This window comes from Phoenix dactylifera, chromosome 1 (assembly GCF_009389715.1).
Source record: "Phoenix dactylifera cultivar Barhee BC4 chromosome 1, palm_55x_up_171113_PBpolish2nd_filt_p, whole genome shotgun sequence".
Classification (NCBI taxonomy): Eukaryota; Viridiplantae; Streptophyta; class Magnoliopsida; order Arecales; family Arecaceae; genus Phoenix; species Phoenix dactylifera.
Window position 1 is genome coordinate 24,146,858 of NC_052392.1, and position 14,821 is coordinate 24,161,678.

At 43.2% G+C, this 14,821-nt stretch overlaps 2 protein-coding genes and 1 non-coding gene across 3 annotated transcripts; 1 reads left to right on the top strand and 2 right to left on the bottom strand.

Moving 5' to 3' along the window:
• Window positions 1-652: 652 nt before the first annotated feature.
• On the top strand, window positions 653-1,882 carry LOC120111278 (protein ROOT INITIATION DEFECTIVE 3-like). The gene has a single exon (XM_039127846.1). The coding sequence runs from the start codon at window positions 653-655 to the stop codon at window positions 1,880-1,882; it is 1,230 nt and encodes a 409-aa protein (XP_038983774.1).
• A 110-nt stretch (window positions 1,883-1,992) lies between these two features.
• On the bottom strand, window positions 1,993-3,679 carry LOC120111282 (alpha-ketoglutarate-dependent dioxygenase alkB homolog 3-like). Its single transcript, XM_039127886.1, has 4 exons — window positions 3,148-3,679; window positions 2,915-3,030; window positions 2,513-2,702; window positions 1,993-2,395 (listed from the first exon to the last, which is right to left on the bottom strand). The coding sequence occupies exons 1-4, from the start codon at window positions 3,677-3,679 to the stop codon at window positions 2,199-2,201; spliced, it is 1,035 nt and encodes a 344-aa protein (XP_038983814.1). The 3' UTR covers window positions 1,993-2,198.
• Window positions 3,680-11,814: 8,135 nt separating this feature from the next.
• Window positions 11,815-11,887, bottom strand: TRNAT-UGU. Its single transcript has one exon. It is a non-coding gene; the product is annotated as a tRNA-Thr (tRNA).
• Window positions 11,888-14,821: the final 2,934 nt, after the last annotated feature.

Below are 14,821 nucleotides of genomic sequence, written 5' to 3' on the forward strand. Positions count from 1 at the left end.
TTTACCTGGACGTCTGATTATGACGTTCCTCCTTCTTTGCTCTTTTTACTTTCTCGCGATTTAGCAGGTTGTACTCACGTTAGAGTTATATGAAATGAGTATCCGCTTTTACCAAAAAAAAAAAAAAAAAGGAGACCCAAAAAGAAAAGAGCCTAATCCACCTTCAGCTTTTTAGAATTCCAGCCAACTCAAAGCGCCTCGTGGCTTCCCCTGGGCTATCAAACTCATATGTCATCTTGTTTAAGGTTGACAGTGGTATGAAAACCCTTGGTTGGCAGCTACCCAGCCATAGCAATGTTTCGGACGAGTCCAAAACTCCAAACTGACCTTCTCACGCTGCCGACGTTCATCTCACCTGCTTCCTCACCCATTAAAGAAAGACAATGTTCCAAGTTTGAAAGCACCAATTAATGGCCCTCACATTCTTCAGACCTCCCCACCAAGAAAAAAAAAAAAAAACAAAGAGTCATTTAAAACTCACCTCGTTTCCAACGCTCTCTCCTCCACCCTTTCCACCTTTCTCCTGCTGATAACGGTATACATCATGCGCTTGTTAACGGTGCTGAGCTGTTATCCATATTTATCATGTTTCTTTCCATCCTTCGTATACTCTTACAAAGCTTGCATCATTCCTTGAATTCTGATAACGGCCATGGCATCCTTCTGGAGAGAGGTCATCCTCACTAGCTCCCCCGACAAGCCCATCACAGCCCACGACCCTCTCACCGGCACCCTGCTTGCCCACTTCTCCGGCAGCCGCCCCCCTCGCAAAGGGCTCGCCCTCGCTGGCAACACCCTCATTGCCGCCTCGCACATTTCAGCCGCTGCTGCAGGCTTTATTAGGCTCTACAACTGGTGGTCCTCCGCCGCTCTCCACTGCATCCAAGCCCCCGAACCAGTAGCTCCCCTTGCTGCGACTCCAGACGGCTCCTACCTTTTCTCTGGGGGCCTCTCTGGCTGCATCCATGCCTTCTCTCTTCCCTCCGGTGATCTGTGCCGCTCGTTTCGGGCACACCGCCAGGCTGTGTCGTGTCTCGTCATCAACGACGATGGCTCTCTACTAATATCGGGCGGTGATGATGGCACCATAGCAATATTCCCAATCCTTCGACTTCTAGATGATGCCTCCAATGAAGAGGATCCTGCCCAACTTGCATTGAACCAATTCTCTGCGCATGGCTCGTCGGTGACAGGCATCGCTGCAGGGCCAGGCGGATGCAATGCTACTGTAGTTTCAAGCTCGCTTGATTGCACTTGTAAGCTTTGGAGCCTGGCAGATGGTGTCAAGCTGCGAACTGTGCAATTCCTGTGCGCAATTTGGTGTGTTGCTGTGGATCCTACTAGTTCTGAGTTCTATGCTGGTGGATCAGATGGGAGGATATATGTTGTACCACTAAGAGTAGGAGGAAGAAAGCTACGAGATGCTGGAGCAGAGGTTACAGCATGGGAATCAGAGCGGAATGGAGCAGTGATGGCAGTGGCAATGGCACACGGGCATCAGAACTTGATATCAGCTTCCGAAGATGGGATCATAAGGATTTGGGATGTAGAGAGCAGATCGGTGGTTCGGATTATTGGACTTGCGGGGGGTGCCCTTAGCGATCTTATAGTGGTGAAAGGGATCAATGCGATCAATGGAGCTCGAAAGGGAGATGAAGTCGTGTCCAATGGGCGGTTTTGTGAGAGGGAGATGGGTAGAAATGTTAATGAGCTGAGAGATGTGGATGAATGCTTGAGTGTAGCAGTGAAGGACAGGAGTAGGGCCATTGACAAGCTTGAGGCTGTGATAGACATCTACAAGAGGCTCTTGGGTCTCCTTCTCAAAGAAGCCAAGAGAGAAAATGGTAAAGAGGAAGCCAACAAGACGGACTACTTTACGTAATGATTATCAGAAAATTGTGCTTGGAATATGCGAGCTAATCTAGTATGATTTGAGATGGCCATCAAGGTTTGACCATATTAGGTAGGTATGTGAATGTATTAACCCTTACATGCAGCAAAAGAACTATATTTAGAATATTGTGAGAGCAAAATTATCCTCAAAAAATGGTGTTAAAGAAACCAGATTGGGAAATTAAATACCTCGAATGGGGTACAAGATCTTGAGGGCAAGAGGCCTATTTGGTTTCCACTACTCGAGATAAATTCCTTCTTGAACCAGTAACACTGATCTCTGTCAGTAGTTGTCCTGTAGATCTTCAGGTCGGTACAAGCCTGAAAGTGAGGTTGATCCTAACAGAATTAGCTTTCACGCGCTTGGGTATTGAGTGAACCCAATCTCTCTGCGTGTAGCCTCTCATCACTAGCAAAGAGCCATGCCTCAGCACAAAGCCATGCTGGTCTGAGGGGCTGCCCTTTGGTCGCTTGCCTGCTGATTTTTCTGCACCTCGAGCAGCTGGTGTAGCATTGGAACATGTAATTAACAGGACTTCCAATATCATAAACCTTAATATTGCTTTTTTTTTCCAGAAACTGAAAATTAGGAATCAGATAAATGTCAGAGTTGACATACCTTGAGGTGTTTTGGCTGGCTTCTTCCTCAATAGAAATTCTCGTTCGCATCCAAAGGAGACTGATGCAATTTCTGGAGTTGGTCCATACAACTTCTCATCATCAGAATGCCAGGCCACATAGTCTGAGCCACTCTTGTATCTATTCAATAACAAGCTATTAAATTTACTTCCTGGAAGTGCCTCATGGACCTGCCATATATATAATTCAGCAAGTCACTCGAAACAAGAAACAGGCAACCCAAAAACAGTAGTCAAACAAAAAATTTTTACTGATACAGATGATGCCATATAGTTGATTTGCAATTTAATACTAATATCCCTCATTTGCAGTTGTAATTACAATAAAAATCACAAATTCATTGTATACCGCTAGCTACACCTGCATGTGGAAGAGCACTCACCGCCTTCAGAATGTCTTTAAGCACAGGGTAGTCATCCCAAGAATATGCATGAGGCTGATACCCACTATATTTTAATTCTGTAAACCCTTCACTTGCAACATAGCATGTGTCCCTGGCTGCAGAAAAATGATCATACATAATTTAAGATTGAACCCTTTGGCATAGTCAAAAAAGAAAGTAGAAAGATAACTTGATTTTTGTGCCTTCAAAGACAAAAGAGCACGAGTTCGAACGTCCAAAAATAGTCACGTCTCGCTCGAAGAGCGATGGGCAGCCCAAGATAATGTGCCCCATGTCCATTGGTACAATGTCACACCAAACATCATCCTCATAGGAAAGGAATTGGATAGGAACAAGACACCTTTCATTGATGGCAATAGAAGAAGTATCAACCCAAGATACTTTGTAAGGATTTGGATGAGGAGTTGGTTTCAATCCTAGGCGGGACACAATGCTAATTGAAACCGCATTGATACAACTGCCGCTATCGATAATCACTTTGCAATCTTTAGTCCCACATTTGATGTATGTGTGGAAGATTGTGCTTCGATGCAAGTCATCGGTCTCCTTAGGTTGGGTCAAAGCACATCTGATGACTCCTAGGGTGGACCGAATGCATCCTACATGATGGTCCTCATAAGCACAATCATTGTCACTATCCTGCACGTCATCGAGATTGGGCTCATAGACTTGCTCGTCGACATTATCTCCCTCGAGCATGTTTTGCTGCTCCCCAAGATAGAGGACCTTGTTAGGACTCTTCATTGCCACATGTCCTACTTGTTTACATTTGTAACATTGATGGGGATCGTTGGATGGCATAGCGTCATTTAGCGGTCCTTTGCCTGTCTCGGTTGGCAGGCAACGTGCTTTGGTTGTATTTATGAGGTGTCGTTGTCGTTTGAGGTTTGGCTCCAGATGGAGCAAAGGTGAAAGGAGTTCGACCAGCAGTTCGTCTTGCCGGTTGTTATTTTGTGACCAGCTCATATTTCAGGACAAAAGAGTAGGCCTGGTCTAACAAAGTTATCTCGTGGAGAACTAACTCTCAGGTTTACCTAGTTAATGAAGAGCTTCATGTAAATTATTTACCTAGTTAAAGACCATCCTCTAAGATTAACATTTTTTATAGTTTAAAATCATTGAAGTAGGGCCTGTTTAGGACTGTTAACCAAAAAAAGTGATTAGAAAGTTTCTGTTTTGTACAAAATGCTGGTAGAGAACCAAAGTTCCAAAGCACTGGTCGCTGGTTGTACTTGTTTTTTCCTTTGTTTAATGACCATGCTAAACAACCTATAAACTTGTCTTATGTGTGTCATCGTTGGTTATAATATTCTTTTCTGCATAAAGAGCATCTTGGCTATGGTCCCAGCTTGCAGCAACAATAGTCATTATATTACATTCTCTGAGCACCTTCTACATCATGCCCTTCCCTGCACCTACACTTCCGGTGTTATTTCTTTTAGTTTTCATGTTTTCTTGTTCTCCTTTGTTCGTTTCCAACACGTCAGGCCTATGTTTTGTATCCTTTTCCTTTTGTCCCTCCATTTTACCATTCTGCTATCAGTGAAACTTGTATGATGGTTGTCTTGTCCATTATGTCTCTTGTGCAAGCAACTCTTCTTCTGATGAATATTCCTAGTTTAGTATGGCATCTTGCTTTTGCACCTCATTGCTGGAGAGACTTACAAGTCTTCCCTTTCATGAACTTTTGTGTGCCTAAGCTTATAGCTGATCCTATAATTGATTGATTGAAGTTTGGATGTCAATACAACTAGAAAACGTGATGCATTTGGTCGAGGGCACGGGTCAATCAAGTCCTGGCCGAAGAGGACGATGTACTGCATGTTCTGTCCCAGAAGATCACTTCAGGTCAAGATTTCCGTAGGATAAAACATAACCCAAACCTGGTACAATACGCTGTGCTTTGGAAAAAAAGAAGGTTCACCACCCTATTCCCCACTGGAATGTGGGATTCAGCGATTGGCTGTATGGTCGTGCTTCTTGAATTGCACCCAGCATGGCCAAATGCTGCACCAATGACGTGGGGATTGGTGCTTAGAAGGGGGTAGAATGGTCGTGCCCCATATCCAGAGCATGACATGATCGTGTTATTGAGGAGTACGGCTCACGATAATACGAAACCAATATTATATTTAGCTTTCAAATCTATTACAAACAAAATATAATAATTAAAAGTCTAATTTTATCATCCATTAGATAAAACCAATATTGGTTCAGAGCATCCAAATCCAAACATAAATACCAAACCCATAATCCTTTCTATTCAGAAAATCACAAACTACAATTTCATAATCAATTGAAAAACTAAAGTTCTACTATGCTATGATAGATCACCAAGCTTGCTATTAAAACTGTAGGCATGGACCATTCTTTGTTCTTATCGACCTTATTCGTTTGGAGAGAGAAGAAAATAGAGGTATATGAGCGACACAGCTCAGTAAGTAAATCTTTCACTACCTAACCAGATCAAACATAAGTTTTTACATGTCAATAAATTGTTTTAAAAAAATAACAGATATTACAAAATACACATTTCATAATACAATATAATAAAATAAGTTATAAAGCAAATCATGCGTGCATAAATTATTTATATTTCATAAACATAGTTCCAAGTATATTTTCATATAAATACATAAGTTGTTCTTTTGCCATTTAGTCATATCAAAGTTCAAATATTGCTCACAGATATTCATGCTACGGTAACCTTATACTCGTGACAGGGCCCATATTCGTAATCAATATAGATTTATGTTTCGTATGCCAACTTTATATCTACTAGTGGGGCCTGTGTTCGTATGGATACTAGCTCCTGGCGTCGATTTTCTCCGTTCTAGAGATTATACATAGCTATCTGAAAGCCTTTAGAAAACTTCTTCTTTTTTACAAAACATACATATAAATAGATAAAAAATACTAAATGGCACGATCAAATTCATATTTCATAACAAAACTATTTTCATTAAAATATTTATAGAACTATTTTTCATAATAAGGCATAATTTTTATAACACATATGATGATCCATAATTCTAAGAAAAGCATGATTTTTCACAAGCAAATTTTAGCACGAAATGATTATTTAAAAAATAATAAGGAGTGTAAGGTCTATTTACCTCTTTCGTCTTAGACCGTCAAACTTCGCTAGATGGCTCCGCTAGACCTATTTAAAATATTAACAACAAAATTAATTTTTAATTGATAATTTTAATAAAATGATACAAAAAAAGATCAGATCTAGACGATTCTTTTAATGAATTGGACTCAATCAGGCTAAGATCAATCAACAAGCGAGTTTTAGGGACATTCAATAGGGCCGGGGTAATTGGTCCAGTAGGCGCCTCGGGCACTAGGATAGTTTAGGGTCTCTTTTCAGGGATCAACTCAGATTTATAGATTAAATCAATGGGACACGATTCGTGGATCCATAGGTCTTCTTGGAGAGAGAAGGAAGTGAGAAAAACAAGAGAGGGGTGACTCTCTCTTCTTCTTCTTCTTCTCTTCTTCTATCCTTCTTTCTTTCTCGGTAAATAGGGGAGGAAGAGAGGTGGGATGGTGGCCGCCGTGGTCACGGTCCGGTGAAGTAGCAGCAAGCGGCAACGGCGATCAACAGGCGGCAGCAGGTGGTCGGTTGGAATCATCCCAAAAATAGAGTCGAACAAGAGGTTATGGCTCGATCGATCTTGGGTCGCAATCCACTTCTCGGCGGCTAGGGGCTTTGGCATCGGCCAAAGGTCGACATAGGGGAGAGGCCAAGACTTTCGACGACGAGTGTCAACTACGGCGGTCGTCGAAAAAGGGGAAAAGAAGGCAAAATAGAGAAAAGCAAGGGATCCTTTTTTTCGAGCAATTTCTGGCCAATTTTTCGGCCGATGACCATGATTCCAAGACATGGAAAGAAGAAAAAGGGAAGAGAACGAAGATCACAATGTTACCTCAGCTCTGGAGGCATCAATGACCCCAATTTCCGAAGAACATAGGGGCGAGCAATCGTGAATTCAATAGAAAAAAAGAAAAGGGAAAGAAAGGATAGAGCTTGAGGTGGAGGGCTAAGAGGGATGGGGAGGTGGTTATATAGAGAAGGCAAGCCTCCCTTGGCTCTTGGCAGTCGACTCCCACCAGGGGTTGAACAAAGAAGAAGACTCCCATCTTCCTCTCTATTTTACCTTTTTTTTATGTGAGCTTGGGTTGGTCCAAGTTCGGATCAGGCTGGTCGAGCGGAACAGGCCATCACACGAGTAGCAGTGCTCTATGTGTTTTCACTTTTGTACAAGAGAGTTCTCTAATTTTGTTCTCACCCTTATTTGGATTTGCAATTAACGTTTCGCTCTTTCCAAATATATGAGGTACAGAAGAGCAGAACTATTTCTTAATTAAAAATAAAATTTTATTTTGATTTAATAGCAAAATTATCTATAAAATGTTTGGGGTCCATCGACACAATTCATGTTAAATAATATAAAATTCTTTTTTAGAGAAAATGAGAGAGAGATTCACGTACCCTATAATCATTCAGGCTCAAATGATGCACAACCAAAGACTCAGGTTGCTAAGTATAAATGGCATGACCGCGGGGGTGGGGGGGGATTGGGGGGGTAGCCATCAAATTGGGCCTGGACAGGTAGATTTCCTCTTTTCCATCATTAATACATCAGGATTTAGAAATAAGTATTGTTTCACAAGCATATTCCATGTGTTTTAACCAAGGAGACCCAAAAAGAAAAGAGCCTAGTCCACTTTCAACTCTTCAGAATTCCAGCCAACTCAAACTGCCTCGTGGCTTCCCTTGGGCTACCCAACTCATACGTCATCTTGTTTTAGGTTGACAGTGGCATGAAAACCCTTGGTTGGCAGCTAGCCAGCCATAGCAATGTTTCAGATGAGTCCAAGACTCCAAACTGACCTTCTCACACTGCCGACGTTCATCTCACCTGCTTCCTCTCCCATTAAAGGAAGACAATGTTCCAAGTTTGAAAGCACCAATTACAGTCATGAGAAAAGTTAGCAATGGCCCTCTGTTGCCCAGATAGACAACCCAAGAGGGGGGGGGTGAATTGGGTTTTAAATTAATTTGGATAATTAAAACGTTATGGATGATTAATTAAAAACTATTGCAAGTTATTTAATTAATGCTAAGTGCTGTGAGTGATGTGAGAGGAAGAAGAGAAGAGACAATCCAATGCAAACACAGAGTTTTATAGTGGTTCGGAGCTACCCCTTGCTCCTACGTCCACTCCCCAAGTCTCTCTTGGGAATTCACTATAACCCCCTTGGATTACAGCCGGTTGTTTTGCAAGCTCACAACCAAACTTGTTGTTTTACGAGCTCACAACGAACTCGGTCGGTTTTCCCAGGCTCACCGACTAGAACCAACCCCGATTGTTTTCCCGGGCTCACAATCAAACCCTTACACACGTTGGTTTTTAACTTGGCTCACCAACCAACCTTAAACCCCTTGATTCAATCCCCCGATTGAATCAAGTAAATACAAGAGATAGAAGAAAACAGAAAATAGCTTCTCAAAAAGCAGATTTAAAACAATATAATCGTAAAGGAGTTAGAAGCCCTCAAACGCTTTTAAGCTGGTGAAGAGGTATGGCTTCTGGAACTCCGGTCTCCTCTTGAAAGAGTGGTCGACTTGAATGCAGGAGGAGGAAGCTTTGATTGTTGGGAAGAAGTTGTTGGAGCAGTAAATGCAGATCTTCCCTTTTTCGTTTAAGAGCACTTGGAGAGCTTGAAAACTTGAATGCTTGGAGTGGAATATCTGTTCTCTACCTTGCTACAGTCCTCTGTGGCTATTTAAGCCAACCCCCACGGAAACTAGCCGTTACTCTGCTTTTTCTGGCCGTTTTGCACACTCTGCGCAGCCTGACAATATGACCGTTGGTGGGTTGGAGTCGACTCGCGCGATCAGGAGTCGACTCGGCTGTAGCAGGAGTCGACTCACGCTTTTCCGGAGTCGACTCGGCAACTGTTCCAAATTTGAATTAAAGTTGCAGTCTTGACTGGGAGTCGACTCGTCTTGACCTGGAGTCGACTCGCCAACTTCTGGAGCTGACGTGGCAATTTTGGAGTCGGCTCATCCACTGAAGTCTGTGGATCCAAATTTGAATTTTGTCCACTCGAGTCGACTCGACTGTCCTGGGAGTCGACTCGAATCTCAGAGCCCGAACTCCCGATTCTCTGTCTTTTGGCTCATCCAGTCTTGGAGTCGACTCGAACTTCCTTGGAGTCGACTCGGCTCTCAGTTTCCGAAAGTTGGTCTTCTGCCTTTTGACGTGAAGCTTGTCTCGGAGTCGACTCGAGCTGTCTGTGAGTCGACTCGAATCTCAGAGGCAGTAACATGGTCTTCTGTCTGTTGATGGTCGCTCAGTCTCGGAGTCGACTCGCGTACTGCGGGAGTCGACTCGAATCTCAGAGTCCGAAGATCGTTCTCTGACTTTTTCTTTGTGTTTCTCTTGGAGTCGACTCTTACTACCCTGGAGTCGACTCGTTGAACATTGGAGTCGACTCGCGCACTTCGAGAGTCGACTCGTTGACAGTTTCTGAGTTGAAGCTTTCTGTCCTTCTGTCTGTTCTCAGTCGGAGTCGACTCGTACTGATCTGGAGTCGACTCGAGCTCGTGCCAGTGAACTTGAAACGCTTGGAGTCGACTCGTGATACTCGGGAGTCAACTCGAGTCTCAGACATTGGTTCATGCAGACTTCTTAACTTATCCAAAATACTATGAACCAAGTCTAGAAACACTTGGACAGGATTTTCACTGAAACACTCAATTGAATTCATTAGTAATCACAAGATATACTCAAATGCTTTGAGCTCATCAAAATCAAATGGGGTTTTAATCAATCACTCCACAATCTCCCCCTTTTTGATGATGACAAAACTTTGAGTATATATAAAGTGAATTGCTCATAAAACAATGAAGTAAAATCCATAAATGAATTCAAATGTCTGATAATTTAATTTATCCAAGTTTGAAAGGAGTGAAACATTAAATTTCGGAGTTAAAGCTCCCCCTTTCATTTGGAATTATATAAGCCTTCATATTATGCAATCAATTGTTCGGCTTATATGTCATTAATGATTTAGCTTGATTAAAATTCAGATTCTCCCCCTCAACATATGCATTCAACTATGTTTTGATTCTCTGAATTTCCTTTTAATGCTTTGAAGTTTTTGAACTGAATTTTATCTTTTTAGAGGGAAAATCTGTCAATTTGTTCTTGAGTAGGATTCAGCTAATCTCCGAATATCCCTTGAATAGATTCTGGAGATTACTCCATTAGGAGCCCCAAAAGAGAGATAATGAGCCTCGAGGTACCGAATCCACTTAGAACAAATTTGTGTGTGTTATTAAGAGTTTATCTTTTTATTTATTTCCATTGATTTCTTTTATATATTTTTTCATATTTCTCCCCTTTTTACATATTTTATACATATTTCTCCCCCTTTTTGTCATCATACCAAAAAGGAGGTAATCACACACAATCAATGGCACAACCAATCATCAAATGGCACATAATTGAAGATAAAATATCTACTCATTGTATTGATATGAATGTGAATACATGTGAGAATACAATAAGTAAAGCAAAGCAAGACAAAACACAACTCAAACACATCTATGTCCTCCTCGAGGATGAAGCTCCCCCTCTCGAGGATGCATCTCCTCCTCTGGAGGGTGTGGCTCCTCCTCTCGAGGATGTGGCACCTCCTCTGGAGGATGGTGCTCCTCCTCTCAATCGGCTCTGCTCCATGAGGGTGACTGCATCTGTCACATGTCCGAGCTGCGTGATAATAGACGTGGTGGCTCTGCTATGTGTAGTGGAGAGCTCTGTCACCGACGCCTGAAGTCCAGTCACCGATGTCTGTAGTGCGTCCAGCTTGTCGATGAGTACATTCGACAAGCGCTCGGCCCCCTCGGTGGTGGTGTGCATGTCACGACCTATCTCCTCTCGCATCTGTCGAGTGGAGCTCGTGACCTCACTCATGCTATGGAACTGGGCCTGGACCAAACTCCGGATATTGTAGATCTCTTCCCGTACATGAGCCGTCATGTCAGTCACGGCTGTCAAGGAAGGGACCAGGGCAGAGGAAGTGGGCGCAGAAGAGGGAGCAGGCACCGAGCCGCGGATCTCCCGAAGCAGCTCGTCCTTCAGATCTCGGACGATCTCCTGCCGCAGCTCCCGGAGCTGCTCTGTATCAATACGGACCTCCATAGATGGTGGAACTGAGGAGGAACGTCCGGCAGAGGTGGTAGGAGCAGGAGGAGTGGATGAGAGGTCTGGATGGTCTGGAAGGTCTGGGTAGTCTGAATCTGGCTCAGGACTGGGTGATGGTCTGGTGGTCTGAGCAGTGAAAGTGGACTTCCTAACCCAGATCCCTTCTCTCTTCCGAAACCCCATCCTGTGCATAGTCCCCGTACATAAGCGATCAGTCCATCGCAAGGCACGAGAGGGTTCCCTCTCAGGAATGGAAATCTCGTACTGCCTAAAAAGAAGAGTGAATAACATCCCGTATGGGAGTGAGAGCCTAGGTCTATCTAGGGGCTCACACATATACCTATAAATGAGCTTTGGGAAGTTGATCGGGGTGTCCTGAAGGATATAAGACATAATAGCTAAGTCCCTCTCATTCACAAAATCAAATCTCCCTGTCTTAGGGAAGATGGACCTGGACAGAATGCTCAAAAGGATTCTCACTTCAATAGGAAGTGAGCTAGCAGATACCTCATCTAGGGGGGACTGAGGTGGATGCCCTAAGACGACCGTAAGGGCCGCAACTCTATCCTCAGGGTGTGCGGGAGCCACCCCTACTAATGGAAGGTGAAGGATATGGGCAATGAGGTCCTCTGTGACACGCAATAGAGAAAAAAAAGCCGGCTATCGGAATCGAACCGATGACCATCGCATTACAAATGCGATGCTCTAACCTCTGAGCTAAGCGGGCTCACATAACAGAAATAGAAATAGTATAACAGCGGAGTGACATAATCAATCGAATTCGACCGGTTCCCCTTATTAGTAAATTCCGCTTTTGACGTATCAGGTGGGAATGGTATCGCCTCTTTTCTTTCCGCAATGGAATCGGCTTAAGCTCGACTGGGACACCTACTACCGTGCCCTCGATACCTCCATCTCCCCGATGGACGGTACTGTAAAACTCTTGAACTAGGCCAGGATAGGTGGGAAGGTCCAAGGTGAGGAAGTACTCTAGGCCCTGGGCTCTAAGCCTATCGCCTATGGTGAACCCCTCCCGGGAGAGATAGTCGAAATCGACAAACCTCCCGGAGGTGACGGCCTTCCCGGCCAACGGCCTAACGAGAACCACCCTAGGCGGGGAACGATCCGGAGGTGGTTGCCTCGCGGGATCGTGCCGCGCCTTGGAGCGCCGCTCGGGACCGGCCTCGGGACGGGACCTCTTCCTAACGACGGTCTTACGAGGCATCTTGACCTAAACGGGAAGAAAAATACCTAGAGAACGGTGAAGGACCGACAGAGGAAGCTCGGGACGGACCGGAAATGACCTAGGAACGGACGGAAGCTCAATGTCCGGCGAAGAATCGACGGGAAAAAGGGCTTGGAGACGATCGGGGATGACCTAGGAGTCGGCTCTAGGGCTTTGTGAACAGTGGCGGCTTGAGGAAAAGTGTTTGCGAAACAACCCTAGGGTTAAAAAGTCGGATCCCGACTGCGAGTCGACTCCCCTGAGTCGCGAGTCGACTCGACCTCGAGTCGACTCCAGAATATGCGCGAGTCGACTCTCTGTTAGCGCATGTAGACTTCGAGTCGACTCCCGACATTGTGCGAGTCGACTCCCCCTCAGCTGCCAACTTTGCGAGTCGACTCCCGCAAATGTGCGAGTCGACTCCCCCTTAGGAGCCGGCTCTGAAACTTACTCGAGTCGTCTCTAACCTTGGCACGCACCTAAAAACCATGCCATAATCGTGCCAAATGAGGGAAAATCAGCTAATTAAGGACTGATTTGATGATCACTGTATAGAAACTCTATTTTAACCTCATTCTAATCATCAAAATCAATTAATCTAGTGAAAAACTCCCACTAGGATGGATCAATCACTCCTAATCCCCTTCTAAGCACACTAAACCTCTCTTCACTTAGGGGTTTTGTAAAAATGTCTGCTAATTGATTATCAGTACACACAAATTGGAGTGACACATCACCATTCAATACATGATCTCTTATGAAGTGATGTCTTATCTCAATGTGTTTAGTTCTTGAGTGTTGAATTGGATTTTTAGTGAGATTTATGGCACTTGTGTTATCACAATTAATGGGGATTTTATCTTGTTTAATGCCATAATCTTCTAATTGTTGTTTAATCCATAAGATTTGAGCACAACAACTCACGGCTGCAACATATTCAGCTTCTGCAGTGGATAATGCAACCGAGTTTTGTTTCTTGCTAAACCATGAGATTAGGTTTTCTCCTAGAAATTGACAGGACCCGCTGGTACTTTTTCTATCCAGCTTACATCCAGCGAAGTCTGAATCTGTGTACCCTATTAAGTTTAGGCTAAATTCTTTAGAGTACCACAGCCCTATGTTCTTAGTTCCAATTAAGTATTTAAAGATTCTCTTAACTGCAGCTAGGTGTGATTCTTTAGGATTAGCCTGATATCTAGCACACATGCACACACTAAACATAATATCAGGCCTACTTGCAGTAAGATACAGTAAAGAACCTATCATACCTCTATAAAGTTTTTGATCTACAGATTTACCTGATTCATCTTGGTCTAACTTGCATGATGAGCTCATGGGGGTGCTGATTGACTTGTTTCCCTCCATATCAAACTTCTTGAGCATCTCCTTGATATATTTTGCTTGATTAATGAAGATGCCTCCTTCAGATTGTTTGATTTGAAGCCCGAGGAAGTAGTTCAGCTCTCCCATCATGCTCATCTCAAACTCACTCTGCATCAAATCAGCAAATTCCTCGCAGAGGCGATTGTTAGTAGCACCGAAAATGATATCATCAACATAAATCTGTACTAATAACATATCCTTATTTTTCTTTTTCAGAAATAATGTTGTATCTACATTTCCCCTAGAGAATTCATGTTCTAATAGGAATTTACTAAGTCTCTCATACCATGCTCTAGGTGCTTGTTTTAGTCCATAAAGTGCTTTGTTCAGTTTATACACATGATTAGGGTATTGATGATTTTCAAAACCAGGAGGTTGTTCTACATACACCTCCTCATTAACCCATTTAGAAAAGCACTCTTTACATCCATTTGATATAGTTTGAAGTCCTTAGAGCATGCATATGCTAATAATAGTCTAATAGCCTCAAGTCTAGCTACGGGAGCAAAGGTTTCATCAAAATCTATGCCTTCTTCTTGATTATAACCCTTTGCCACTAGTCTAGCCTTATTCCTTATAACAATTCCATTTTCATCTAGCTTATTTTTATATATCCATTTTGTACCTATAATTGGATATTTAGAAGGTCTCTCTACTAGATCCCACACTTTGTTTCTAGTAAATTGGTTTAGTTCTTCTTGCATTGCATTTATCCAATTTACATCATTTTCGGCTTCTTCTATATGTTTGGGCTCAAAGTGTGAAACAAAAGCTAGATGGTTATTTAGATTTCTAAGTGAAGCTCTAGTCCTAACCGGTTGAGATGGATCATCTAGAATGAGTTCCTTAGGATGCCCGTGAGCATACCTCCAAGCTTTTGTTAGCCCATGATCCACAATAGCCTCTTGGCTTGATGATTCTCCTTCAATCAACTTTTGATTATTATCTTGAAATCCCATCTCATCTATCTTTTCTTCAAGTATTTCAACATCATCATCAAAATTAACTTTCTTACTAGACGAGATGTCACTAGAGTCATCAAATACTACATGT

Excerpts from the sequence above, each read along its gene's own strand:
- LOC120111278 (XM_039127846.1), top strand. The coding sequence starts at position 653 with ATGGCATCCTTCTGGAGAGAGGTCATCCTCACTAGCTCCCCCGACAAG.
- LOC120111282 (XM_039127886.1), bottom strand. The coding sequence starts at position 3,679 with ATGAAGAGTCCTAACAAGGTCCTCTATCTTGGGGAGCAGCAAAACATG. Across the intron at positions 3,031-3,147 it reads AGACGTGACTATTTTTGGAC|CCAGGGACACATGCTATGTT; the intron begins GTTCGAACTCGT and ends ATTTTTCTGCAG. Across the intron at positions 2,396-2,512 it reads GCCAGCCAAAACACCTCAAG|CTGCTCGAGGTGCAGAAAAA; the intron begins GTATGTCAACTC and ends ATGCTACACCAG.